Here is a 27,761-nt window from a genome sequence, read left to right on the forward strand (position 1 = left end):
AGCAGGTTGACACCTATAGCTGAATTTCAACTGATTTTTTTTATTTTCATGTGCTGCCAATGACCAGGCACAGCACTCGAGTATGAGCTGAGATTTAAACTACATCACATTCACATGTCACACTACCTACATAGGGCCTTTGCAAGTAAACCACCCAGGGCCGGATTTACGTATTAGCTCAACAAGCTCTAGCATAGGGCCCCCCTCTCTTGGGGGCCCCCAAAAACATTAAAGGAAAAAAACCTGGATGTACATTTCCAAAATATAAGATAAAAACGAATAAAATAAAACTGACTCACAACAGCAGTGCTTGGTGTTGTGTCGGCTCCTATTTGTGATGTGCAAATGGCTTTAGATACCTATCAGGTCCATAAGTTACCGTATAGCATGTATTCAACACAAAAAACAGCAACAATTTGTTGTTGACAAAGGACAGCTGGACACAGAAAGGGCCCCATTACCTTCAGTTGCTTAGGCCCTCATCAAACCTAAATCCGGCCCTCTATCTATCATCAATCAATCATCTATTTAATCAATCAATCAATCATTTATCTATCATCTATCTTATCTATCTATTTTTTCTCTATGCCAGTGCTGGATTTACGTATAAGCTAAACAAGCTATAACTTAGGGCCCCACACTCCTGGGGTCCCCCCAAAAAATTAAAGGAAAAAAACCTGGATGTACATTTCCAAAATAGAAGGTGATTAATCTGAGTTTTCTGGGAAATTTTGAATGCGAAGGTTTTCCAGTGCCCCAAATCTACTAGGAGCTGAGAACACCTGAGTTTCGTACAGCACTATACAGTACATGCTTGCTGTGGATAATGATCTCCAAAAAGTGAATCTGAACTGCCTCATGTGGTTGACATCCATTCATTCTGCTTCCTCTTTACAAAGCAATGCATTTTAGAAATGGAAATTTCTCTAAGGAAAATAACAAAACGGTAAAAAAATTCCATCCCGCTTTGCCGGTCCACAATAGAGGTAGGAACAAAGAGGTGCAGCTTGGGGTGGAGAGAAAAAACAAACACTAATAGTATCCAAATACTAGATCATGGGTAAGCAAACTAAGGCCCAGGGGCTGGAACCAGGCCAATCACCTTCTCAATTTGGCCCGTGGTCTGTCCGGGAATTAGTATGTTTTTACATTAGTAGAATGTGTCCTTTTATTTAAAATGCATCTTTGGGTGATTAGTGGGGCATAGGAATTCGTTCATTCCCCACCCCCAAACATTTATTTAGTCCCCCCTCCCCCAGTCTGATGAACAGTAGACCGGCCTTCAGCTTAGAAAGTTTGCTGATCCCTGGACTAGATTGTGCGACTGTCTTTCCTCAATAAACCAACAGTCTTCAGCCAGGTAATTTAGGATATTCAGATTTTTTTTGGGGGGGGTGAACCAGCAACCCCAGATGAGCAGATCTAAGAAGCATAAATCTGCTCATCTATTTGCCCCAGGGGGTGGTTTGGTCAAGCTGGGTTCCAGGGCTGCAGATAGGCACAGAGGCTGCCCGCCCGCACCAACAAACAGCTGCTACACTGCCTAGTGACTGTATTTTTCCGTGTATAAGACTGTATTTCCCCCCAATTTCTTTAATTCTTGATTTCCTCGACATCTGATGGGAGGGCATTCCACAGGGCGGGGGGCCAACACCAGGAAGGCCCTCTGCCTGGTTCCCTGGAAAGGCCCTCTGGAAAGGAACCCTGGCCTCCAGGGTGGAGATGTTCTTTCAGGCCTACTGGGCATAGGTTCTATAGGCAAAGTGAACTCAACACAGGCTCTCCTTGTGCATCACCCACGTCAAAACAAGCGTGAAATAGAGAGAGAGGAAACAATAAGAGAGCGGAAAGAAGCAAGAGCGCCTCTCCTACTCCTATTTATTTGGCTTAGTGAAAAGAAGAAGATCCCCTAAAAAGTAAGATTTGCAGCCAGACAAAATGGGTATTGTAATATTTTGCTGGGAGCCGCCCAGAGTGGCTGGGGAAACCCAGCCAGATGGGCAGGGTATAGGTTAAGCATCCCCAAACTCAGCCCTCCAGCTGTTTTGGGACTACAACTCCCATCATCCCTAGCTAACAGGACCAGTGGTCAGGGATGATGGGAATTATAATCCCCAAACAGCTGGAGGGTCAAGTTTGGCCATGCCTGGTATAGGTGAAACTGATGGGGAAGACTGGAATAAATTTACATTACATTTGAAAGACAACTGTAACCAATCAACATCATTAGCAGGGTGATTTGATGATTTGCCAGAAGAAACTGGGACCGAATTCAGGATGCATAATGGAATAACTTCACGAACGACATCACAAGAATAGGAAAGGACGTGAAATGCATAGGAGGCAAAATGGAAGTTTGTAAAAAGCATCTGGTGGAAGGGAGGCTCAGCAGAGCCAAAGAGATTTGATACGAGGACATGAGGTCATGCAATGCGACTGTATGTCAAATGAATAAAAATTATTATTACTTTTAAAAAGCAGATGGGAGGGGTATAAATAATTAATTTACAATCTTCACCATCAATTGTTGTGGTTGTCACTAGACCAGGCATAGGCGAATTCCAGATGATTTGAGGCCACAATTCCCAGCATCCCTGGCCACTGGTCCTGTTAGCTAGGGATGATGGGAGGTGTAGTCCTAAAACAGCTGGAGGGCCTCAGCCTCCGGGGGTAGCCAAGGCGGCGCCACCAGCCACACCCCTACCGCGGGCCGGCCCTCTCCCCGTCGGGGGCCAAGCCTGCGTACCTTCCCCCCCCCCGGCCTCCGCCTCCTCCTCCTCCTCCTCAGTCCGACCCCGACGGAGGCTCCTTCGCCGCTCTGCGCCCTTTCGGGGCCCAAAAAGCACTCGGGCCTACCGGGCCCAGACCGGCCGCCTGAGGGGAAAGACCTCCGTCACATCCGGGGACTCGCGCGCGCCTCGTGGCTCTCCCCTGAGGGGCTAAGCACCTCCTTCTCCTCCAATACCTGTGCTGTCGGCAACGTTGCCCACGGAGGCTGCCATGGCTCCGGCGACTCAGCTCCCCGTCCGTCAGCGGCAGCGGCAACTTGCGAAATGGCGGTCGGTGCGCGCGCGGAGGAAAGCGCTAGCTGGAACCGGATCTCCTTTCGACAATGTAGTCCCACCGCTTCCCGCGCCTCGGGGGGGCGGCGCGCTTCCCTGCCGCCGGATGAGAAGTTGAAAAGAAGAAGGGAGGCGAGACGCCGAAGTATCCAGGGCTAGATAAGCCGAAACGGCTGACAAGAATCGAGGGCGTTCGCGTGTATCCCTCCTCCGCGAGAAAACCAACACACTGCAGTAGATTGGGCGGCGCGCATGCGCACTGGAATACCCTCGGCGCCTCACCTAAGGAAATGCGCGCGCTCCGTCTGCTGGCGCGCATGCGCTCTGAAGGATACGCGTCCGCTAAAGAAATGCGCGCACTCCATCGGCTGACGCGCACGCGCTCTGGAGGACACTCGGCTCGCCTCAGCAAAAGGCTGAGGGGTGCCGCGCGCAAGGGCCGGCGGGAAGGGGGGGAAAGGGCGGGAAAGCGTTGGCCGAGGGCTGAGGCAGATCAAGATTCATTCATTCGTATTGTTGTTTTGTTGCGATGGGCGAGGGCTGACGCAAAGATTTATGCATGGATGCATTCATTCATTCATTCATTCATTCATTAAGTGATACATTTTTGATAGTCATTCATTGCCTCTTTCGATTACAGTATTTCTGGAAAATTGGAAATTTAATATGTGGGTCCCACTGTAGCTGCAGACTTCCAGCAGATTATGGTCTGGGTCTCGGAAGTACAGTAAACGATTTTATGGGGCCAAGCGGCCCAGTTGTGGCTGACCCCACGAACCTGTAAGAAAGCGAATTTCGGGGGGGAGGCTGAAATTCCATCAAGGGCCATTCACAACATCACAATAATAATAATGATTTTTCCAACGCCTTTTTAAAAAAATAGATTTTAAGCGTTACAACTATTCCATTCATTGTTAAAAATAACACTTAAAGTTAAAAAAAAAACCACAAGAAACACCAGAACCTGATAGTAAGATTCAACATCGAATAACAATAACAAAAATGTTATTTAAAATAAATTTTATTTTTTAAAAAAATAAATTTTAAAAATCCAATTTTTAAAAAACAATTCATTGCAACCCCTCCCGACCTTCAGGTGTTCCACCAGCTGTTCCAGAGGCATTTCTTGTGACAAGGCAGATGTCCATAGATCCAGGGGTCGGCCTGTGGGCTCTGGATTCAAATCCTTCCCCCCCCCCCAGAGGTTTAACTTCTGGTGGCTAAAATGCAGAGCTGCGCAGTTTCCCTGCGAATTAATTCATTTTCACCTCTTTTTTGTTATTGTTTGTCAAAAAAATGCAATAAAGATTTTTTAAAAATTTTACTCTTGATTCTGTGTATTTTCTTTTTTTATCAGTATGTTCTGTCCTATTCTTTTCATTTCCATTTTTCCCTTAAACGCATTACTTTACTTTTGGTATACATGGGTGTAAGGATTAATTCATTTTCACCCTTTAGGACGGTTAAAAGGTAAGGGTAAAGGGACCCCTGATCATTAGGTCCAGTCATGGCCGACTCTGGGATTGCGGCACTTATCTCGCTTTATTGGCCGAGGGAGCCGGCGTACAGCTTCCAGGTCATGTGGCCAGCATGACTAAGCCGCTTCTGGTGAACCAGAGTAGCGCACGGAAATGCCGTTTACCTTCCCGCCGGAGCGGTACCAATTTATCTACTTGCACTTTGACGTGCTTTCGAACTGCTAGGTGGGCAGGAGCTGGGACCGAGCAACAGGAGCTCACCCCGCCGCGGGGATTTGAACCGCCGACCTTCTGATCAGCAAGTCCTAGGCTCTGTGGTTTAACCCACAATGCCACCCTTTTTGTTTCTTTTTTTTTTAAAAAAATGCACTGATTCTTTTTTAAAAAAGGATTTTGCTCTCTAAAGAGACCGTCAATCCCTCAAACAAAAGCAATCTTTTATATTATTTTCCTTTTCCCTTTTTTCTTAAGCAAAATTACTTTATTTCTCGCGTATGTGGGTATAAGGATTAATTTATTTTCACTTTTTCTGTTATTGTTTGTAAATTTTTAAAAAATGCAATAGACTATTTTGTAAAAAAAGAAAATAATTTTGCTCTCTAATGAGACTGTCAATCCGTCAAACGAAAATCTTTTATATTCTTTTTCTTTTCCATTTTTTCTTAAATGCATTACTTTATTTTTTATATATGTGGGTGTAAGGATTAATTTATTTTCACCTTTTTTTGGTTATTGTGTATAAATTAAGAAAAAATGCAATAAATTTTTTATTTTACTTTTAAAAAGAATTTGCTCTCTAATTTTGCTCCCTAAAACAAAAGCGATCCTCCATGGACCATACTATAAAATAAAAAAATATTGGGAGATGATAAATGGGTGGTGGCCATTCCCATCACCTGAAAGGAAACGATTTCCATGCCCAGGACCCAGATTTTTTTAAATGAAAATTGGATTTTTAAAATTCAATGAGGTGTTTTAAAAAAAATATTAAATTGGTTTTTAAATATTTTTTTGAAAACTGCCATTTGAAGGTGAATTATCCTCTAACGAGACAGCTGATCCCTCAAACAAAAGTGATCCTCCAGAGACCGAGCTATAAAATACGGTAAATAAAATTTTGTACATCCCTAATTGCTATCCTAAACCCCTATCCCTATCCGTAACCCCTAGTCCTAGCCCAGTTAGCGCGGAGAAAAGCGAGCGCTCGGCTGCCCTCTTTGGGTACCCGAGGCGACTGTTGGATGATGCGCTTCCGCTCCCGAGCGTGCCGTCAGCGATCGGAGGGGGCGAGGGGGGGGCTGCCGAGGCTTACAACGGATAAAAACGGGGCCAGACCGGGCTGGGGGCTAGAGGAGGCGCGCCGGGGTCGCGGGGGCGAGCGCGGAGCGTGGACGTTGCAGGCCGCTAGCCATCTACGCGCCCTCGCCGCTGAGTCGCACGGCGCGCCTCTCCATCCCTCCTGGCTCCCCATTCTGGATGCGCCCGGCTCGGGGGCGGCGCGGGGCTAGCCGCTACCGTGGGGGGAGGCAAGGAGGGACGAGCAGCGGCGGCGGCGGCGGCAAATCCTAGGCTGCCGCGTGGGCGGGCTCGCTTTGGAGAGGACCGGTAGGAAAGGTGGGACCGGACGCGCGTTTGGCGCATCCGAAAGGAGAGAATTCGGTGGGGCGGGGGTTGGGGCATATGAACCCAAACCGGTGTGGAGCGGGGGTAGCGGCTCCAGTAGGAGGGGGGCCGAGGCGGGATGAGCACCCGCGGCGGTTCCTAGGGTGCCGCTTGGGCGCGCTCGCTTTGGAGAGGACCAGCCGCTGGCAAGGTGGGAGCAGACGCGCGTCTGGCGCAGTCAGGCGCCGCAGGATCCGAAAGGAGAGAATTCGGAGTTGCTGGGTGGGTACGGGGCGGCGGCGGAGCATGTGGACCCAAACCGGCGCCCCCTCGGTCTTCCCCAGCTCTTTCCCACGGGGTCTTTTGCGCCGCAGGATGCCAAGAACTCTCTGCCCCACAAGTCCTGGGTGGAACCCCGAGCTGTGGGAGCAGTTCCTCGAGGGGGCAAGAAAGAAAGGCACCCCAAGCTCGCCGCCATTCACACGCGCGCTGCACCCTTTCGCCTGCCCGGAGTCTGTGCGCGCGTCAGGGCGTTCCGACGGGTGCGGCCGCATCCTGCGCGAGGAACCAAGCGACCCGAGAGGGGGAGCCGCTTGGGACGCGGCGCAAAATCCCCTCATCTTGGGAGACTCGGCTCTGTGTAGATCACACGTGACGACGGGACACGTGGCTCTTTTGCAGGCCGGCTCAAGGCGGAGGGCAGGGTAGGGGTGGCTGGGCGCTTAAATCCGCGTGTGCTGAATTATTTTTATTCATAAACTTAATAATGCAAACCCATTGGGCAATAACAAAAGTTCCTTTAGAAACACCATTTAAAAAGACTCTTAGTTTAGTCTCTAGAAATGTGCTATAACATGAAAGAATAATAGATGATCTATGAGGCAAATGACTAATAATTATAAATATCTTTATTAATGTGGAATTAAGTGTTATAACCTGAACAATGCAATTGTAGTTAATACAAGGCAGTTTCCCATTTGGAATAATAATAATAATTTATCATTTCTACCCTGCCCATCTGGCTGCATATCCCCAGCCACTCTGGGCGGCTTCCAACAAAATATTAAAATACAATAGTCCTTCAGATATTAAAAGCTTCCCTAAACACGGCTTCCTTCAGATGTCTCCTGAAAGTCTGGTAGTTGTTTTTTTGTTTTTTCCTTTGACGTCTGGTGGGTGGGCGTGCCACTACAGAGAAGGCCCTTTGCCTGGATCGCTGTAACTTCGCTTCCCGCAGTGAGGGAACCGCCAGAAGGCCCTTGGCTCTGTAATAATAAAATAATAAACAAACAAACAAACAAACAAAAAGGAATAATAAAAGCCTTTTTTACAGAAAGGTTCGGCCTTGCTGGCATCCTCCAAATATTGACAAGCAGAGTGAGGTTGATGGTGTTTTTTTATATAGTATCAATATCACCATTGTAGTCCACACTGTTCATGGGGACAGCAGACCTTTGTGTCCTTGTGACACTTAGTGAGTGTAAAATATGGTATTTCTAGTAATATGTCCCATTCATAAATAATGCCAATACTATACACGCCTGTCCATAAAAAAATTATTCAACAGGACTAATTATATTAATGCATCTACCCAATACCCATTCAATTGTATAATTTTATTGCAATTCATTGTACTGTATACTGTGTATACAAACAGCACAAAAACATGATCTAAATTACAATACTTTTTTTTTTTTTTATCTTATATTTTGGAAGTGTGCATCCAGTTGTTTTTCTTTTAAATTTTTCCGGGGACCCCCCAAGAGAGTGGGGCCCTAAGCTAGAGCTTGTTGAGCTTATACATAAATCCAGCACTGGCTGATGGCTGACGCAAATATTCATTTGTTCATTCAAACGGCCTGCGGGTTGCAGCATCTGGCCGCCCTAATGCTTCTTCTCTGGTTGGTTCTTTTTCAGGTGAGTAGGAAATGGCCTTGGCAGACCCCGGCGGTGGCAGCGCCCAACCCAGCTCAGACTTCCCGGAGATTGTGGAGCTGAACGTTGGCGGTCAAGTCTACCTGACTCGCCGCAGCACGCTGCTGAGCATCCCTAACTCGTTGCTCTGGGAGATGTTTGCCCACAACGGTGCCCGGCCCTTGGCCCGCGACAGCAAGAACCGTGTCTTCATCGACCGAGACGGCTTCCTCTTCCGCTACATCCTCGACTACATGAGAGACCGGTGCCTCGTGCTGCCGGAAAACTTCCCGGAGAGGGGCCGGCTGCGGCGCGAAGCCGAGTACTTCCAACTCCCTGAGCTGGCCCGGACATTGGCACCCAAAACCGGCCAGGACTCAGACGAGGAGGGCCAAAGTGACTCCGAGGATCTTTCCCCTGGGCCTGACGCCCCAGGAATCTTGCCTGACGGACAAAGCACAAGGATACCCGGCTTCATCACCATCGCCTACCGGGGCTCGTACGCCCTTGGCCGGGATGGCCAGGCAGACGCCAAATTTCGCCGGGTGGCAAGGATCACGGTCTGCGGCAAGACAGCACTGGCCAGGGAGGTCTTCGGTGAGGCGCTAAACGAGAGTCGGGACCCCGACCGGGCGCCAGGGCGCTACACGTCCCGCTACTACCTCAAGTTCACATTCCTGGAGCAAGCCTTTGACCGGCTGGCCGGCGCCGGGTTCCAGATGGTGGCCAGCAATTCAACGGGGACCTGCACCGTCGAGCCGGCGGACGGCAAGATCTGGACCTCGTACGCCGAATACGTCTTCTACCGTGAGTGACGCTCCGGCCGAGCCGAACCCAAACACACGCAAAAGCGACCCTCCCTCGATCTTCCCTGTAGAGTGTAGACAAACCAACATACCCTCTGGCCTCTCCTCCCTCGCTTCCTGAACCAAACCCTCTCTGGAGCCTTCTGAGTACCACAACCCTCCTCCACGGCTTTCTCTGAATCATGGACTTGGACGCTGTGACATGTGGGGTGTGTCTGTGATGATGTATCCATTTTGCCGAGCGGAATTCCCTCGGATCACCAAACCGAGATGCCTGCCAGGAATATAGGAGCAAAACGGTGGTCTTGATTCGAAAGACAGTTGCAACAGGACTCGCACCCCAAACAAAGGGATGCTCCCTCTTTTATCAGTTCTCCCTTTCTCCCCTGGGGAAGCACCATGCACCCATCACAGATACATCATGCATATGTCATGTAAAGGGGGGAAATTCCAGGGTGAGTGACTCCTTGACAGCCTAGCTCACCAGGGCACTTGTCCCCCATGGGTCCATGCGGTCAGTAAAAGGATGAAGTCCCAGCCCGGTAATTTGGAGCAAAACAGTGGTCAGTAGACCATGATTCTTACTGTTGCGCCACAGGTCCCCCCAGGAGTAAGAACCCTGAGCATGGGGCGATGTCAACTTTTAAAACTTCCTTCTTCCCCCCAGGATACAGTGGTACCTTGACTAAAGTCCAGTCTATTATAACTCCGTTTTGGACTAAGTCCAATTGCAACCCGGAAATGACTGCTCCGGGCTGAGTCATTTTTTTGATATAAGTCGGGCCCGGCTGCTGTTTTAGGGGTTGCTTTTCATCATCTGGTTCCTGTTGAGTGTGTTTTGTGTGTTAATTGAGTCCCTCGATGCTAATCAGAGGCTTCCTGTTGAGTCTGCCAGCTGTTGAGTCTCGAGCACCCACGCAAAGCAGAGGTGATATTTGGAGGTTTAGTTTTTGCTAATTTTTTTGCATTTTAGTTTGTGTGGCTTTTTCAGCTTTTTGACTGTGACTTCGTTTTATGGGACTGATCTGTGAATGTGGCTTGTGATTTTGTTTTTGTGACTGTGTGGAACTGGTTGATTGTCTGGCTGCAGAAATGGATAAAAGCCCCCCATCCAAACAATGACTATCATCAGTGCATGTCAGAAAAAAAATGTTAATTTTTTTCATCTACACTACTGTCTTATTTACTTTATAGCACAGTACTTAGATTATTATAGGGACACAAGTGGCGCTGTGGGTTAAACCACAGAGCCTAGGACTTGCCGATCAGAAGGTCAGCAGTTCGAATCCCCGCGACAGGGTGAGCTCCCGTTGCTCGGTCCCTGCACCTGCCAACCTAGCAGTTCAAAAGCACGTCAAAGTGCAAGTAGATAAATAGGTACCGCTCCAGCAGGAAGGTAAACGGCGTTTCCATGCGCTCCTCTAGTTCGGCAGAAGCGGCTTACTCATGCTGGCCACATGAGTTGTACGCTGGCTCCCTTGGCCAATAAAGCGAGATGAGCGCCGCAACCCCAGAGTCGCCATGACTGGACCTAGTGGTCAGGGGTCCCTTTACCTTTACCTTTACATTGATTATTGCTTTCATTTTTTGGATATATGGTCTCGTTAGACAGTAAAATTCATGGTTAATTGCTGTCTTAGCAGGTGTTCTCCATTGTTTAGAACGGATTAATCCATTTTCAATTACTTTCTATGGGAAAGCATGCTTCGTTTTAAGACCGGACTTCCGGAATGGATTACGGTCTTAAATCAAAGTACCACTGTACACTTCACATAGCATCGTTGAAACATCATCACGACATCACTAGCACGTCGCAAATGGAGAGGGGTATACGGGGGTAACGCAAGTTCAATATTGTATGCCTTTCCCGACACCCTTTATGTCCAAAGTCTGTTTCGGGGGCCTAATCCCCCGTTTCTGGGGCCAAATGTCGGCATTTCCCAGGGACGGTCTCGGGGTTTACAAATCCGTCCCCGGATTTCATTTCATGTCCCTGGATTTCTATTGTCAGTGTTCTAGATCTATGAATAGGGAATGAATCTTGCGTGATTGGTTCAGCTGCACAAGACACATCATACGGGGATTTCTAGTGAGGCAACATGGCGGACGCCACAGGCACCATATCACTACAATAATCCTTGAGATATTTTTTATACATGTCCCATTTTCTAATAAAGTTTTGATCAGGGCAGTTTCACGGTTTCTCTGTTAACTTTGCCTATTATTATTATTATTATTAAAGATCATTTCTTTGTTCTAGCACCTCTCATAGACAAGTATTATTATTATTATTTATTATTTATAAGATCTATTATTTGATTGTTGATGTAAACCTCCAAAAGGCATTTTGTACCATCAGGTTTCAACTTCTATCTTCAGTACTTTAATGCTATGGCTAACGGCTGATGCAAATAAAAGATTGTCCTGATCTGGAAAAAAAATTAAAAAGTAAAACCAGGTTTGTCCATAACAAAAAGGAAAATTGGGATATTTGTTCCATTACATCACGTTCTAACGTCTATCGTCTCTCAACATTTCTTTGTCTAACGCACTATGTATTTCTGTTCTCTCAGTTGAATTTTGACGATAATATCTGATCTTGGATCACAGAAGTTCTTCAAAGGCTGCCACAGACACCATATACTGTACCTACAATAATCCATGAGATATTTTTTATACATGCCCCATTTTCTAATAAATGTTTGATCAGGACAGTTTCTCGGTTTCTCTGTTAACTTTGCCTATTATTATTATTATTATTATTATTATTGATCATTGCTTTGGCCAAGGCACAGCCTGACTCCCTCCCTTGGCAATCTTCGCGGAGCTCTGGCCCAATGGTGGCCAGTGCTTGAATTTAATTAATTTTATAATGAATGATTTTAGAGTGTTGTTTGTGCTGTACTTTTGTACTGTTTTATTGTTGTTAGCTGCCCTGAGCCCGGCTTCGGCTGGGGAGGGCGGGATATAAATTATTATTATTATTATTATTATTATTATTATTATTATTATTATTATTCTAGCACAAATCATATACAAGTATTATTATTATTATTTATTTAATTTCCATACTGCCTGATACCCAAAGGTCTCAGGGTGGTTTGCATAAAATACCAAATGCATAAAATCAAAACGAAACCAACAACCCATTAAAAAAAACCTAGAAGAGCCAGCATTTTTTAAAAGGGTATAGGATGCTAAGAAAGCGCGTGGTCGGCCTGACGCGGCTTTCATCAATTTGATTTTTTAAAAATAATAATAATAATATTTATTCAGTTTTCCATTTTCTCCTGGGGATTCCAGGCCCAGACAAACCAAAAAAATGCAAAAAGGAATATTCTTGTATGCGACGGAAGCAGCAAGAATATTCATCGCAACAAATTAGAAGGGAGAGAAAATCCCAACAAAATGAGAGTGGCAAAGTAAGCTGTTGGAGTTTGCAAAAATGACAAAAACAGAGGTAATACTGAGATTTATTCAAAAATGGGACGTGTTCAGAAAATAACTAGAGGATTATAGCAGTAAGATGACATCAGCGGCAATATTCGAACAACTCCTGTGTTTGGATGTACAAATATAAGAGAATATAACATTGGCAAAGATTATTAAAAAGAAAATAGAGATAATTTTTTGTTGTCTATTTTTTAAAACAGATAACTTTGATTTTTTGCCTTTTTTGAAGTTTGAAAAAGCAATCTAAAAAGGGAGAAAATAGAGATTAATAGTTTATCAGATCAGGAAATACATGGTGAGGTGGCAGGAGGTCATAGGAATTTAACAAGAATGGATTGAGCAAATATTGATATTCTTTGGTATTTTCGTTTGGGGTTTTCATACACTTTTCTTTAATTTCCCCAGAGGGGTTGGGGAAACCTAGGCAGATGGGCAGGGTAGAAATAATAAATTACATTATTATTATTATTATTATTATTATTATTATTATTATTATTATTTCCAATAAAGCATTTAATACAAGAAGAAGAAGATACCAGTGTGTTTCAAAACAGCAATGGGAATTCCTAAAATCACTATCCAGCCTTTATTTAAATAAGAGCAGCCGGCTGGAACTGAAATGGGAGATTGTTATGTTATGGAATTGATCTTCTCTAAAGCTGCCATTTGCTGATTACTTTCTCTCCCATTCTTCCTTCCTCCAGGTCCAGCTTGTCAGGATTCCCAAAAGGTGTCAGGAGAACACCCCCATTTCCCAGGTAAGAAGAGTTCCACTTTCTCTTTCTCTCAAGTCTCTATAAAAAGTGCAAGCCAGATTCTTTCTTTCTTTCTCTGTTGCTCTCTCCATGTCTTTCTTTCTTTCTTTCTTTCTTTCTTTCTTTCTTTCTTTCTTTCTTTCTTTCTCTCTCTCTCTCTCTTTCTTTCTTAGAACCCTCAGACTTCTTCCCTTCTTTCCTTCACGAGTTCTTACCATATCCCACAATTAACTGCATCTCCGCATTTTCCAAATAATTATACAAATCACATATAAAGATAGAATAAAATTTGACATAACAAGAAGAAGAAGAGTTTGGATTTGATATCCCGCCTTTCACTCCCTTTAAGGAGTCTCAAAGCGGCTCACATTCTCCTTTCCCTTCCTCCCCCACCACAAGCACTCTGTGAGGTGAGTGGGGCTGAGAGACTTCACAGAGGTGTGACTGGCCCAAGGTCACCCAGCAGCTGCATGTGGAGGAGCGGAGACTCGAACCCGGTTGCCCAGATTACGAGACTACCGCTCTTAACCACTACACCACACTGGCTCTCAAGCACCTTCACATTCCTGCCAACGGTTTTAAATGTGTACAGTGATCTTTTCAATTAAGGAAAAATCTGGCTTAAAAGAGATGTAGAGCTGGGTCTCATGTTCAACCCGCCAAGTGTTTTTAGTAGGTCATTCCAGCTTCTCTGGGGCCACTTCTATTGCCTTCCCATAATCCTATTAGCCTGAGAGAAGGGACTGAGCTATAAGAGGAAAAAAGCCCCTCTCTTAGCAGCCCCGCTGACAGCTTGAGATTTTAAATCTTTAAATCTTTAAATCAGTCGCTCACATCAGGATAGCTCCTTCGGCCTGCTTATGAGCTGCTGGAGAATAACAACAACAACAACCCTATCCCTAATGTTGTTATTGTTTAGTCATTTAGTTGTGTCCGACTCTTCGTGACCCCCTGGACCAGAGCACGCCAGGCACTTCTGTCTTCCACTGCCTCCTGCAGTCTGCTCAAACTCATGCTGGTAGCCTCAAGAACACTATCCAATCATCTCGTTCTCTGTCACCCCCTTCTCCTTGTGTGCTCCATCTTTCCCAACGTCAGGGTCTTTTCCAGGGAGTCTTCTCTTCTCATGAGGTGGCCAAAGTATTGGAGCCTCAGCTTCACGATCTGTCCTTCCAGTGAGCACTCAGGGCTGATTTCCTTCGGAATGGATAGGTTTGATCTTCTTGCAGTCCATGGAACTCTCAAGAGTCTCCTCCAGCACCATAATTCAAAATCATCAATTCTTTGGCGATCAGCCTTCTTTATGGTCCAGCTTTCACTTCCATACATCACTACAGGGAAAACCATAGCTTTTACTGTACGGACCTTTGTTGGCAAGGTGATGTCTCTGCTTTTTAAGATGCTGTCTAAGTTTGTCATTGCTTTTCTCCCAAGAAGCAGGCGTCTTTTAATTTCGTGGCTGCTGTCACCATCTGCAGTGATCATGTAGCCCAAGAAAGTAAAATCTCTCACTGCCTCCATTTCTTCCCCTTCTATTTGCCAGGAGGTGATGGGCCCAGTGGCCATGATCTTCGTTTTTTTGATGTTGAGCTTCAGACCATATTTTGCGCTCTCCTCTTTCACCCTCATTAAAAGGTTCTTTAATTCCTCCTCACTTTCTGCCATCAAGGTTGTGTCATCTGCATATCTGAGGTTGTTGATATTTCTTCCGGCGATCTTAATTCCGGCTAGGGATTCATCCAGCCCAGCCTTTCGCATGATGAATTCTGCATATAAGTTAAATAAGCAGGGAGACAATATACAGCCTTGCCGCACTCCTTTCCCAATCAGTTGTTCCATATCCAGTTCTAACGGTAGCTTCTTGTCCCACATAGAGATTTCTCAGGAGACAGATGAGGTGATCTGGCACTCCCATTTCTTTAAGAACTTGCCATAGTTTGCTGTGGTCGACACAGTCAAAGGTTTTTGCATAGTCAATGAAGCAGAAGTAGGTGTCTTTCTGGAACTCTCTAGCTTTCTCCATAATCCAGCGCATGTTTGCAATTTGGTCTCTGGTTCCTCTGCCCCTTTGAAATCCAGCTTGCACTTCTGGGAGTTCTCGGTCCACATACTGCTTAAGCCTGCCTTGTAGAATTTTAAGCATAACCTTGCTAGTGTGTGAAATGAGTGCAATTGTGCGGTAGTTGGAGCATTCTTTGGCACTGCCCTTCTTTGGGATTGGAATGTAGACTGATCTTCTCCAATCCTCTGGCCACTGCTGAGTTTTCCAAACTTGCTGGCATATTGAGTGTAGCACCTTAATGGCATCATCTTTTAAAATTTTAAATAGTTCAGCTGGAATACCATCACTTCCACTGGCCTTGTTGTTTGCAGTGCTTTCTAAGGCCCATTTGACTTCAGGATGTCTGGCTCAAGGTCAGCAACCACACTACCTGGGATGTACGAGACATCCATATCCTTCTGGTATAATTCCTCTGTGTATTCTTGCCACCTCTTCTTGATGTCTTCTGCTTCTGTTAGGTCCTTACCACTTTTGCCCTTTATTATGGTAATCTTTGTACGAAATGTTCCTTTCATATCTCCAATTTTCTTGAACAGATCTCTGGTTCTTCCCATTCTGTTGTTTTCCTCTATTTCTTTGCATTGCTCGTTTAAGAAGGCCTTCTTGTCTCTCCTTGATATTTTTTGGAAATCTGCATTCAATTTCCTGTATCTTTCACCATCTCCCTCGCATTTTGCTTGCCTTCTCTCCCCCGCTATTTGTAAGGCCTCATTGGACAGCCACTTTGCTTTCTTGCATTTCTTTTTCATTGGGATAGTTTTCATTGCTGCCTCCTGTATAATGTTGCGAGCCTCCACCCATAGTTCTTCAGGCACTCTGTCCAGCAAATCTAAATCCTTAAACCTGTTCCTCACTTCCACTGTGTATTCATAAGGGATTTGGTTTAGGTTGTATCTTACCGGCCCAGTGGTTTTTCCTACTTTCTTCAGTTTAAGCTTGAATTTTGCTATAAGAAGCTGATGATCTGAGCCACAGTCAGCTCCAGGTCTTGTTTTTGCTGACTGTATAGAGCTTCTCCATCTTTGGCTGCAGAGAATATAATCAATCTGATTTCGATGCTGCCCATCTGGTGATGTCCATGTGTAGAGTCGTCTCTTGTGTTGTTGGAAAAGCGTGTTTGTGATGACCAGCTTGTTCTCTTGACAGAACTCTATTAGCCTTTGCCCTGCTTCATTTTGATCTCCAAGGCCAAACTTGCCAGTTGTTCCTTTTATCTCTTGATTCCCTACTTTAGCATTCTAATCCCCTATAATGAGAAGAACATCCTTCTTTGGTGTCACTTCTATAAGGTCTTGTAAGTCTTCATAGAACTGGTCAATTTCAGTTTCTTCAGCACCAGTAGTTGGTGCATAAACTTGGATTACTGTGATGTTAAAAGGTCTGCCTTGGATTCGTATCGAGATCATTCTTTCATTTTTGAGATTGCATCCCAGTACAGCTTTTGCCACTCTTTTGTTGACTATGAGGGCCACTCCATTTCTTTTACGGGTTTCTTCCCCACAGTAGTAGACATGATAGTCATCTGAACTGAATTCACCCATTCCCATCCATTTTAGTTCCCTGATGCCCAGGATTTCAATATTCTTGCCATCTCATTTTTGACCACATCCAACTTACCCAGGTTCATGGTTCTTACATTCCAGGTTCCTATGCAATATTTTTCTTTACAGCGCTGGACTTTCCTTTCACTTCCAGGCATATCCGCAACTGAACATCCTTTCGGCTTTGGCTCAGCCGCTTCATCAGCTCTGAATCTACTTGTACTTGTCCTCCGCTCTTCCCCAGTAGCATATTGGATGCCTTCCGACCTGAGGGGCTCATCTTCCAGCGTCATAACTTTTATATGCCTGTTGTCTTTGTCCATGGAGTTTTCTTGGCAGGGATACTGGAGTGGCTTGCCGGTTCCTCCTCCAGGTGGATCACGTTTGGTCAAACTCTCCACTTTGACCTGTTCATCTTGGGTGCCCTCCTTGGCATAGTTCATAGCTTCTCTGAGTTATTCAAGCCCCTTCGCCACGGCAAGGCAGTGATCCATGAAGGGGCTATCGCTAATACCTGTCCCTAACTCCTATCCCTATCTCTAACCCTTACCCCTAACAACAACAACAATCTACCCCTGTTGGTCCCTGCCAGTTTTGATATTGGATTGTAGATCGCAGCCGACTTCAAGTTGGAAATGCCTGGATATGACGATTGTTGGTTACTTGTATTTTCAGCAACTTGGAAATAAAGTTGGGGAGGGAGATGCTTGTCTTAGTCCTCTCTCTCTCAGTAGTAGTAGTAGTAGTAGTAGTAATTTTTTATTATTCCCCTCCCCCCCGCAGGAAGCCTCTGGCTCAGCGTGGCGCCTTCGGCAACACCAGTGGGAACAGAGAAGGATGTCCGGAAAAGCCTCGCCTCTTCCTCTGAGCCCATTTTGGACCTCCGGACAGATGCGGCATCCGTGCTTCCAGGTGAGATGCTCAAGAAAATCACCCTTTTAGAGTTTAAATTGGGAGAACTAAACGCGGTAGACGGACAAAAGATTCTCAAGAGGAGGAAATCACATGGCGGGAAGCTGGTTACAGGTGCGTTTAAATATCTGAAGCTCAAGGCTTCCGGCTAAGACCCATGGGATGCCAGTCTTGGGCATAAGGAACAGTAAGAAGCTAAAGCCCTCCCCTGCTGGGACTGAAGGCAGGCTGGTGGCTGGGGGTTACAAAGAAGTAGGAGGAGTGGGTTGGCCGATATTCATCGTTTTTATTTACTCATCTCTTCTTCTTCTCCTCCTCCTCCTCTCCTTCTTCTCCTGCTTCTTCCTCCTCCTTCTCTCCTCCAGCGTCCACCATCCCCACCAGCACAACACCAACCGCCCTGCCAACTGCCACGGAGCAACCCCGCACCGCCACCCTCAAAAGATCCCCCGTGCTCCCAGCCGGGGCCACCACCGAACCGGCCCCACCAGACCTACCCCAGAGCTCCAAGGAGGCCACCCAGGAGAGACCTTTCTCATCCGCCAACTTCTCCCCTGACCCAGATCCGGCTTTGCCCCCTCCTCTGGATCAAGACCCCCTCCCGGAAACCAGGGGATCTTGGGGGTCCTTGCCGTGGCCGGAGGCCCCTGAAGAGTGCGGCCCGCCCCGGCCCACCACCTTGGACTTCTCCAAGCCCCTCCAGAAGCTGGAGGAGGCAAAGCAGGTGGGCGTTGAGGAGAACGGGCTGGAGCGTGGCCCGCCGCCTCCCGGCGAAGAGAGGAAGGCTCTGCAGTTGGAGCTGGGCAAATGCATTGAGGACTTTCGGAGAATCCGAGTGCCCGCCTCGTTCCCCAACAAGAAACGGGCATGGCAAAGCGAGCTGCTCCAGAAATACCAGCTCTGAGGGACTCTCGTGGATCCATCAAACGGAAGCAATCATCAATGGACCGTATTATAAAATAAAGGAGACAGTTGTAGATGAGAAAAATAAAAATGGATTTTCCCCCCTGACCTGCAGTGGTGATAGTCGTTGTTTGGATGGGGGGCTTTGATCCATTTCCGCAGTAATGCCATCCATCCATCCAGAGCTGAACCAGGTTCCGCACAGTCGCGAAAACAAAGAAACCGAAAAAGCGGCAAACTGAATCTACTCCGGAAGTCTGTTTGACGTCCAAAATGTTCAGAAGCCGAGACGCAGATTCCAGTTGGCACAGGCACCCCGGAAAGGACCACCAACAGCTGCGTCGGACATTCAGCTTCCAAAAAATGTCCAGAAACCAGAACACTTCTGGGTTTTGGGCATTTGGGAACCAGCATGTTTGGGTACCAAGGCGCTTGGGAACCAGGGTGTTTGGGTACCAAGACATTTGGAAACCAGGGCGTTTGCTACCAAGGCGTTTGGGTACCAAGGCATTTGGGAACCAGGGTGTTTGGGAACCAAGGCGTTTAGAAACCAGGGTCCTTAGGAACCAGGGCTAATGCGGTCGATGTTTGTTGGAAGTGCGAAGGTTATCGCCTCTGGCATGCAGAGCATCCCTGGGTGTGTTCACAGGAATGCATTTTGGATTAATTCGATTTTCCGGTCCGTTGTGATTCCCTCCATGCTTCTGCCCCCCCCCAGCGCATTGTCCCAGCATGTCGGTTGTGACCAAGACAGTCTGCCAAGGGAAATGCTGTTGTTGTAGTACTGTTAAAGGCTGTATTTTGCAGCTTCATTGCTTTCCAGAAACGGTTGCCAGGAAAACCCGGCTCAGCAAACACACCTCACTAAGGAGGCCAGCGGTGGGTGGAAAAATAGGCGCAATCCAGCACAAAACACGTACACTGTGTTAACTGTTTGCATGCTGTGGCGGCCACTGAGCAAGATGACGTCAGTTTTTTTAGATACTCTCAATGTTTCAGGAAGAAAAAAACCGTTACACACAAACGTATTTTCATAGAACCAGAGTTTTATTTTATTTTATTTTTTAATGTTTAAGAGTACTCTCATTTCCCGACTCATCTCGAAATACAGTCCATTTTCGGAGGATGCCAGCAAGGTTTAACCTTTCTGCAAAAAAGAGGCTTTTATGATTCCAAAAAGGAAATCTTCCTCCGCTTGTCCATATTAAGAGTTTGCCAGTAAGGTTGAACCTTTCTGCAAAAAAGGAAAAGGAAACTTTCCTCTGCTTGTCCGTATTAAGAGGATGTCAGCACGGTTGAACCTTTCTATAAAAAAGGGATTTAAATCTTAAAGGGTTTTATTCTGTTTTTCATCTGTCAGGAGCTGCCCAGAGTGGCTGGGGAAGCCCAGCCTGATGGTCGGGGTATAGATAATATACTTTAATATTACCATTATTATTATTATTATTATTATTATTATTGTATTTCAGTAGTGGAATGGTCCAAATAGCCTAGGAACCACCGAGAATCGAGGAGATTCAACCTGGAAAGACTGCACCAAACCTGCCCTTCTTTTCTATTTCTCCAACAAAAAATAAAAAATCCTTCTACCTTGTGTTCCTTTAAAGAAGAGGATTTCTGGCCCTCTAATTGGCCGGAGTTGAGTGAGATCCCTCCTGATTGGCTGAGAGAGGGAAAGAACTGCCCACTTTCAGACAGGTAAATTTTTCTTGCCGCAGATGGGGATATTCTTAAAGCTGCAGATTAGATGCTTCCGGGTGCCTGATTCTCTGCATCGTCAAAAAAACCTGGTTTTTCTTCTCGGATTTGAGGTTTTTTGCAACTGCAAAGTGGGAATTTTTCATGCAACAAGATTTGGGATTCTTGAGACTGCAGACCAACTGGATTCCTCAAGATTAGGAAGAGGGCCTTATTTTTGCATTGTCCAAAAAACTTGCTTTTCTTCTTTGATTTAAGTTTCACAACTCTGCAAATTGGAAATTTTTCGTGCAACAGATTTGGGATTCTTGCTCCAAATTATTAACCGGCCAGTCAGCTTTCCGAGGGGCCAAATTGTCCCAAAAATCTCATTTTTTCCCTCAGATTTGAGGTTTTTCCGCAACTCTGCCAAGTTGAAGAAGAGCAGGGTGGGTAGGATGAGCTGCGGCCCAGTTTCGAAACCCGCCAACATGGAAGACACAGATGTCTTCGAAGACATCCAACCAACGGTACAAATCTCAGAAAGTCAACAGGCTCTGGCCCAGGTAAGTGAGCTGCAGGAAAACCCCATATTCTGGGTTTTTTATTTATTTTTCATTTTTATATTTACTTACTTACTTAATTTTTATACCACCCTACACCCAAAGGTCTCGGGGCCGTTCGCGTAAAATATCAAATACGTAAAATTGAAATAAAAACAATAATTAAGAAAACACCCCCTGCCAAGTTGGCGCATATTGGCCTGAATACAGTACCCTATTGGCCTGAATATAAGGCACCCTTTTATAAGGCTTTTCACAGTTGGGATTTGGGGGGGAAATATGAGGCTTATATTTGGGACAATACGGTACATTCTTATTTGGCTCAATGTCATTTTTTATTGTCTCCCTAGTAAATTATTGACCAAGGTCAATATTTGCTCCTCAGATCGTTCAATCTTGGTCTTGACCCCGGGTTCAAGATGCTTGTTCTTTTTCCTTTGAGAACACTCTGAGGATAAGAGGGCAAAAGCAGGGTGGATTTGATTTGAATTGAATCGATTTAAATCCCTAGTCCGGGAGACTTGATATAAAATCCTTTTTCAACCTTGCTGTGGCATCCACTTAATATGGACAATCAGAGGAAGGTTTTCTTTTTGGAATAATAAAATTCTTTTTCTACAGAAAGGTTCAACCTTGCTGGCATCCTCTTATATGGACAAGCAGAGGAAGATTTCCTTTGTGGAATCATAAATTTTCAGTCATTTCTACACTTCATTTTTTAAAAAAAATTAACCACATCAGTTAACAAACATGGATGCATATGGTACTATATTATTCTTTTACTTAAATAAATGTTTATTGAAGAAATGGTTATTTTTCTCCTTCCAATCAAGTATGGCAGAAAAGTTGTCCAGATATCGGCAGTTAACTTATTAAACCTCACCGTCATTTCATAATCTTCGCTCTATGTATTTCTAAGAGTGGAACCAAATCAGTAATTTTTGACAGAAGTGTAAAATGACTGAAAATTTAGGATTCCAAAAAGGAAACCTTCCTATGGTTGCCAATATTGAGGATGGCAGCAAGGTTGAGCCTTTCTGTAAAAAATGATTTCATTATTCCAATTAGGAAACATTCCTCTGCTTGTCCATATAAGAAGGTGCCAGCAAGGTTGACCCTTTCTGTAAAAAGGGGGATTTTATTATTCCACTAACTACCCTTTCTCCTCCAGGCCCCCTTCGAAATGGACCAGTACCTCTCAGAACATTTGCCCGCCACCCCCCTGGACGTCGGGCAGAAGTACCGCCGGGAAAGCGCCTCTGTGGTCGACGAATACTTCTCCGCAGAGAAGCCACCTTCCGCCCACCTTCGCACGGGCTTCTACCGGCCCCCCAAGCCCCTCGCCCCCTTCGCACGGGTCAAATCGGAACCCGGCACCTTCTTGGCCAGGCCCGGCCCAGCATGGCAGACCCTCCCCGACTTTGGCAGCACCTTCCACGTCTTCTCCAACCCAGGTCGGATCTTGGGGTGCCTGTCTCTGGGCACCGGCCTGCCGCCGTCACCACCAAACTCGCAGCCTGGCAGCCCGGAGGTTGCCGAGGGCATCTCTCAAAGGCAGGACCAGGCTGCCTCGTCAGTGAAAAGACCCCCCCAGGGCCAAATGCCAACGCTGCATGGTGGATTGCGGACCCTCGCCGTGCCGATCCCCAAGTACAGCCAGAGGAACAACCCAGAGCTGGAGAAGAGAAGGGTCCATCATTGTGACTACTCCGGTAGGACCAATCCTTTTTTACTGAAAGGTTCACCCTTGCTGGCATCCCCTGAATATTAGCAAGGAGAAGGTTTCCTTTTTGGGATAATAAAATCCCTTTTTAGACAAAGATACAGCCTTGCAGGCATCCTCTGAATATTGACAAGGAGAGGACGGTTTCCTTTTTGGGATAATAAATTCCTTTTTTACAGAAAGGTCCAACCTTGCTGGCATCCTCTTAAAATTGACAAGTGGCCTGAATATAAGCTGCACTTTCACTTTTCCCAGTTAGAATTTGGGGGGAAAGTGAGGCTTATATTCAGGCTAATACAGATTATTGTTGTTATTATTATTACTTCTATTATTATTATTACTGCCACTGCTATTACTACTACTACTACAACAACAACAATAATAATTTATTATTTATAGCCCGCCCATCTGGCTGAGTTTCCCCAGCCACTCTGGGTGGCCCCCAATCAAGTGTTAAAAACAATACAGCATTATATTAAAAACTTCCCTAAACAGGGCTGCTTTCAGATGTCTTCTAAAGATAGGATAGCTGCTTATTTCCTTCACATCTGAAGGGAGGGTGTTCCACAGGGCGGGCACCACTACCGAGAAGGCCCTCTGTCTGGTTCCCTGCAACCTCACTTCTAGCAATGAGGGAACCGCCAGAAGGCCCTCGGAGCTGGACCTCCGTGTCCGGGCTGAACGATGGGGGTGGAGATGCTCCTTCAGATCTACTGGGCCAAGGCCATTTAGGGCTTGAAAGGTCAGCACCAACACTTTGAATTGTGCTCGGAAACGTACTGGGAGCCAATGCAGATCTCTCAGGACCAGTGTTATGTGGTCCTGGTGGCCGCTCCAAGTCCCCAGTCTAGCTGCCGCATTCTGGATTAATTGCAGTTTCCGGGTCACCTTCAAAGGTAGCTCCACATAGAGCGCATTGCAGTAGTCCAAGAGGTAACTAGAGCATGCACCACTCTGGTGAGACAGTCTGGAGGCAGATAGAGTCTCAGCCTGTGTACCAGGTGGAGCTGGTAGACAGCCGCCCTGGACAAAGAATTGATCGTCTCCTGTGAGTCCAAAATGACTCCCAGACTGCACACCTGGTCCTTCAGGGGCACAGTTACCCCATTCAGGACCAGGGAGTCCCGCACACCCACCCGTCTCCTGTCCCCCAAAAACAGTACTTCTGTCTTGTCAGGATTCAACCTCAATCTGTTAGCGGCCATCCATCCTCCAACCGCCTCCAGGCACTCACACAGGACCTTCACCGCCTTCACTGGTTCTGATTTAAAAGAGAGGTAGAGCTGGGTGTCATCTGCATACTGATGAACACCCAGCCCAAACCTCCTGATGATCTCTCCCAGCGGCTGCATGTAGATGTTGAAAAGCATGGGGGAGAGGACAGAACCCTGAGGCACCCCACAAGTGAGGGCGCAGGGGTCTGAACACTCATCCCCCCCCCCACCACTTTCTGAATCCGGCCCAGGAGGAAGGAGCGAAACCACTGTATAACAGTGCCCCCAGCTCCCAGCCCCTCTAGACGGTCCAGAGGGATGTTATGGTTGATGGTATCTGTCAGGCTCTGACAGTATCAAACACCGCTTAGAGATCCAGCAGCTCTCACCTTTGTTCCTAGCCCGCCGGAGATCTTCGACCAGCACGACCAACGCAGTTTCAGTTCCATGATGAGGCCTGAATCCCGACTGGAAGGGATCCAAATGGTCCGCATCCTCCAGGTGTGCTTGGAGGTGTTCAGCAACCACCCGCTCAATCAGCTTGCCCAAGAATGGAAGATTTGAGACTGGGCGATAGTTGGCCATATTGGCCGGGTCTAAAGATGTTTTTTGAAGAAGCGGTTTGATGACCGCCTCTTTCAGTGGGTCTGGGAAGGCTCCCTCACAGAGAGAAGCTTTCACCACCCCGCAAAGCCCATCGCCCAGTCCTTCCCGGCTAGCTTTTATAAGCCAGGATGGGCAAGGATCAAGGAGACAGGTGGTTGGTTTCACGCGTCCAAGCAGCCTGGTCACATCCTTGGAGGTAACAGATTGGAATTAATCCCACGCAACTTGATTAGACAGGACTCTAACACTCTCTCGCCCTGGCTCTGCTCCCACGATAGAATCTCCTCCTTCTGAATCTGAGTGACTTTATCTGCAAAAAAAAACTTTGCAAAAGCATTGCAGGAGATCTTGGGGTCCCTACCAGCCCCCGGTGGTGCAGGTGGTTCCAATAAGATTGCGAACCACGTGAAAGAGTCTCCTGCTGCTGTTTTCTGCAGATGCAATAGAGGTGGTGAAAAAGGCCCTCTACTACTACTACTACTACTACTACTACTACTACTATTTCACCCCACCAATTCATCCCGATCTCTTCACAGGTTGCACAAAGGTTTACACCAAAAGTTCTCACCTGAAAGCACATCAGAGGACTCACACAGGTATGTGGTTGGCTGCAGCTAAACCTGAGGGCGGCGAGATGTGCTTGTAAGGGAGATGCTTGGGGTGGACATTTTCTAAAAATGTCCCCCGCCCCCTGGTGGATTTGATTTAAATGCAGTCGATTTAAATCACCATTTAAATCCCTGGTCAGTAAGAATCAATTTAAATCCTTTTTTACAGAAAGGTTCAGCCTTGCTGGTATCCTAATATGGACAACTGGAAAAAGGTTTTCGTTTTGGAATGATTAAATTACTTTTTTTTAGTTCAACCTTGCTGGAATCCTCTTAATATTGACAAACGGAGGGAGGTTTCATTTTTGGAATAATAAATTTTCAGAGTAGTTTTTTACAGTTATATCCTGGGTAGATTTGATTTAAATCAAATTGATTTAAATTTCGATTTAAATCACAATTTAAACCCCTAGTCAGTAAGACTTGAATTAAGTCCTTTTCCTTACAGTAACACTGTAAAAACAACTCTGAAAATTTATTATTCCAAAAAAGAAACCTTCCTCCACTTGTCCATATTAAGTGGCTGAACCTTTCTGTAAAAACAATGATTTTATTATTCCAAAAATTAAACCTCCCTCTGCTTGTCCACATTAAGAAGATACCAACAAGGATGAACCTCTCAGTAAAAAAAAGGATTTCAATCATGCCTTATGGACTAGGGATTTCAATCGCCATCCATCCTCCAACCACCTCAAGGCATACCCAGCTGGTTCCGATTTCTGGGTGCCATTCGAACCCGCAGCCCCAACCCCTGGGCATCTGCTACGAAAATGAGCCCTGGGAGGAGAAAGGCTGGGCAGATGTTTCTAACTCTGCTCCTTTTCCTTCTTTCTTCTGCCCCATTTCCAGGCGAGAAGCCATATCGGTGCACTTGGGACGGGTGTGAATGGTGCTTCGCCCGATCTGACGAGCTGACACGCCACTACCGGAAACACACGGGTGCCAAACCCTTTGGGTGCCTCGCCTGTGGGCGATGTTTTTCCCGATCGGACCACTTGGCGCTGCACATGAAAAGGCACCAGAACTAAAGATGGAGGCCCCCAGCCAAAGAGCCGCATTGTCCATATTAAGAGGATGTCAGCAAGGCTGAACCTTTTTGTAAAAGATGGGATTTTATTATTCCAAAAAAGAAACCTTCCTCCGCTTGTCCATATTAAGAGGATGCCAGCAACTCTGAACCTTTCTGTAAAAAAGGGGATTTTATTATCCCCAAAAGGAAACCTTCTTTGGTGCTCAAACGCCCTGTAAGAGTGCCCCATCTACTTGGTTTCCCCTCTGACCCATTTTTGATTTTGTTTTATACATTTTGAATGTTTTGCTTAAATACCATCTGTCATTGTGTTAAATTTTGTATTAAATGCCGTCTGTTAAACATCTTTATCCCAATTTCCTTTATTGCCTCGCAAGCCGCAAATCTCCAACTCTCCATCCATAATTTCCCCCATGATGATAATCGAATCATTTTACTACCGATATCCATAGCCTATTGGATCATTACCTCTTTTACATCCCATTGCAATAAAATTCCATATATTTTAGAAATCACCTTTGTCTTGCAATAATTCTTGCAATAATTCTTTATCTAATATTGAAATTTCACTTGCAAAACCTGTTTTGTTTTTTTATCTGCTTTGAACACTTCATTTTGTTGGTACTGAATCCAACCTGTGGCTCATTGGTTTTTGTGACTGTGTGGATCCCAGTTCAGCTATTGATTGATTGATTGATTGATTGATTGTGTGATTGCGGAAACGGATCAAACCCGCCCCCATCCAAACAATGACTATCACTAGTGCAGGTCAGGAAAAAAATAAATTCCAATTTTTATCATCTACAAGATCTTATTTATTTTATCGTACAGTCTATTGATTATTGGTTTCAATTCGGGGATCAAATTCTCAATAAAGGTCAAAATTCACATTCAAATGGCTGTTTTTTAAAGTCCTGAACGGATCAATCAGGTCAGTGCAGGTGAGAAAAAAAATTAATTTCAGTTTCTATCATCTATAAGATCCTATTTATTTCATAGTACAGTCCATTGATTATTGGTTTCGTTTTGGGGATCAATGGTCTTGTTAGAGAGCAAAATTCATGTTAAATTGCTGTCTTAATCCGTTTTGCATTCCTTTCTATGGGAAAGCATGACTCGCACTTGGAACGCTTTGGACTGAAATTTGAGACTCAAAGTAACCCTGTCCTGTCTTATTTACCGTATTTTTCGCTCTATAACATGCACCTGACCATAACACGCACATCGTTTTTAGAGGAGGAAAACAAGGGAAAAAACATTCTGAATGAAACAGTGGATGTATCATTTTTGTGCTTCATGCTGTGGCCACAGACATGTGATCTGATGGTGAATTTGGGGTGACCCAATGCAAAAATCCTGAGAATTCCTGTGGATCCATGCTTTGTAACCACGTTTTTGTACCATTGCAGCCCCAGGCAACAGTGGGTGCGTGATTTTTTTGGTGCAGGCTGTAGCCATGGACATGCTATGTGATCTGATGGTGAATTTGGGGTGACCCAATGCAAAGATCCTGAGGATCCATGTGGATCCATGCTTTGTAACCACATTTTAAGTGGGGAGCGAAGGAAAAACAAAGAAGGGACATGAGAGGGGTGTGCAGAGAAGCAGCTGGCTAAGAATGCAGGAGAGGGATTTAACGGGAGGGAGGAAAGAAGGGCAAAAGTTTCCCCCCACCCAAGCCAGCCATCTCTCTCTCTCTCTCTCTCTCTCTCTTCTCTCCCTCCCTCCCTCCCCCTCTCTCTCTCCCTCTCCCCCAGCAGCACTGGAGCACAGAGACACACTCTCCTTTCCCCTCTGCTTGCCTGGAGGGGAGGGGCTTTCCCTGCTCTTTGTTCCGTTTGAGCAAACACAG

General features: G+C 45.8%; 2 protein-coding genes and 1 pseudogene across 10 annotated transcripts in view; 2 read left to right on the forward strand and 1 right to left on the reverse strand.

The window, feature by feature from the left end:
* The window catches only part of LOC309361767 (UDP-N-acetylglucosamine--peptide N-acetylglucosaminyltransferase 110 kDa subunit), an 89,869-nt gene extending 86,582 nt beyond the window's left edge, over positions 1 to 3,287 (reverse strand). Inside the window, exon 1 of one of the 2 annotated variants that reach the window (XM_081896907.1) lies at positions 2,966 to 3,287. In XM_081896907.1, the coding sequence (XP_081753033.1) occupies positions 2,966 to 3,002 (37 nt within the window). In that variant the 5' untranslated portion in view covers positions 3,003 to 3,287. The remainder of the gene's footprint in view (positions 1 to 2,965) is intronic. The other variant, XM_081896908.1, reaches the window with a different exon arrangement.
* Positions 3,288 to 4,923: 1,636 nt separating this feature from the next.
* LOC309361802 (BTB/POZ domain-containing protein KCTD16 pseudogene) lies at positions 4,924 to 10,274 on the forward strand (annotated as a pseudogene). Of its 5 annotated transcripts, none has more exons than XR_014173393.1 (2): positions 4,924 to 6,154; positions 8,060 to 10,274. The product of XR_014173393.1 is annotated as a BTB/POZ domain-containing protein KCTD16 pseudogene (transcript). The 5 variants fall into 5 exon arrangements; XR_014173394.1 differs by having other exon boundaries at positions 4,924 to 6,145; XR_014173395.1 differs by lacking the exon at positions 4,924 to 6,154 and adding an exon at positions 6,174 to 6,424.
* Positions 10,275 to 11,833: 1,559 nt separating this feature from the next.
* Positions 11,834 to 27,466, forward strand: LOC309361799 (Krueppel-like factor 5). 3 transcript variants are annotated; one of them, XM_081897019.1, is made up of 7 exons: positions 11,847 to 13,073; positions 17,457 to 17,585; positions 17,951 to 19,367; positions 19,958 to 20,731; positions 21,900 to 22,440; positions 24,808 to 24,867; positions 25,729 to 27,466. In XM_081897019.1, the coding sequence occupies exons 4-7, from the start codon at positions 20,624 to 20,626 to the stop codon at positions 25,905 to 25,907; spliced, it is 888 nt and encodes a 295-aa protein (XP_081753145.1). In that variant the 5' UTR covers positions 11,847 to 13,073; positions 17,457 to 17,585; positions 17,951 to 19,367; positions 19,958 to 20,623; the 3' UTR covers positions 25,908 to 27,466. The 3 variants fall into 3 exon arrangements, with proteins under 3 accessions (XP_081753146.1, XP_081753145.1, XP_081753144.1); XM_081897018.1 differs by having other exon boundaries at positions 17,951 to 20,731; XM_081897020.1 differs by lacking the exon at positions 24,808 to 24,867 and having other exon boundaries at positions 11,834 to 13,073; positions 17,951 to 20,731.
* The last annotated feature ends 295 nt before the right edge of the window (positions 27,467 to 27,761 follow it).

The sequence above is a fragment of the Podarcis melisellensis genome, assembly GCF_964234715.1.
Source record: "Podarcis melisellensis genome assembly, chromosome: Z".
NCBI classification, from domain to species: Eukaryota; Metazoa; Chordata; class Lepidosauria; order Squamata; family Lacertidae; genus Podarcis; species Podarcis melisellensis.

What these genes read in the sequence shown, in the direction of transcription:
- LOC309361799 (XM_081897018.1), top strand. Translation starts at nt 20,624, where the DNA reads ATGAGCTGCGGCCCAGTTTCGAAACCCGCCAACATGGAAGACACAGAT. An exon ending in GTCAACAGGCTCTGGCCCAG is followed by an intron (nt 20,732 to 21,899) that starts GTAAGTGAGCTG and finishes TTTCTCCTCCAG; the next exon opens with GCCCCCTTCGAAATGGACCA. An exon ending in ACATCAGAGGACTCACACAG is followed by an intron (nt 24,868 to 25,728) that starts GTATGTGGTTGG and finishes CCCCATTTCCAG; the next exon opens with GCGAGAAGCCATATCGGTGC.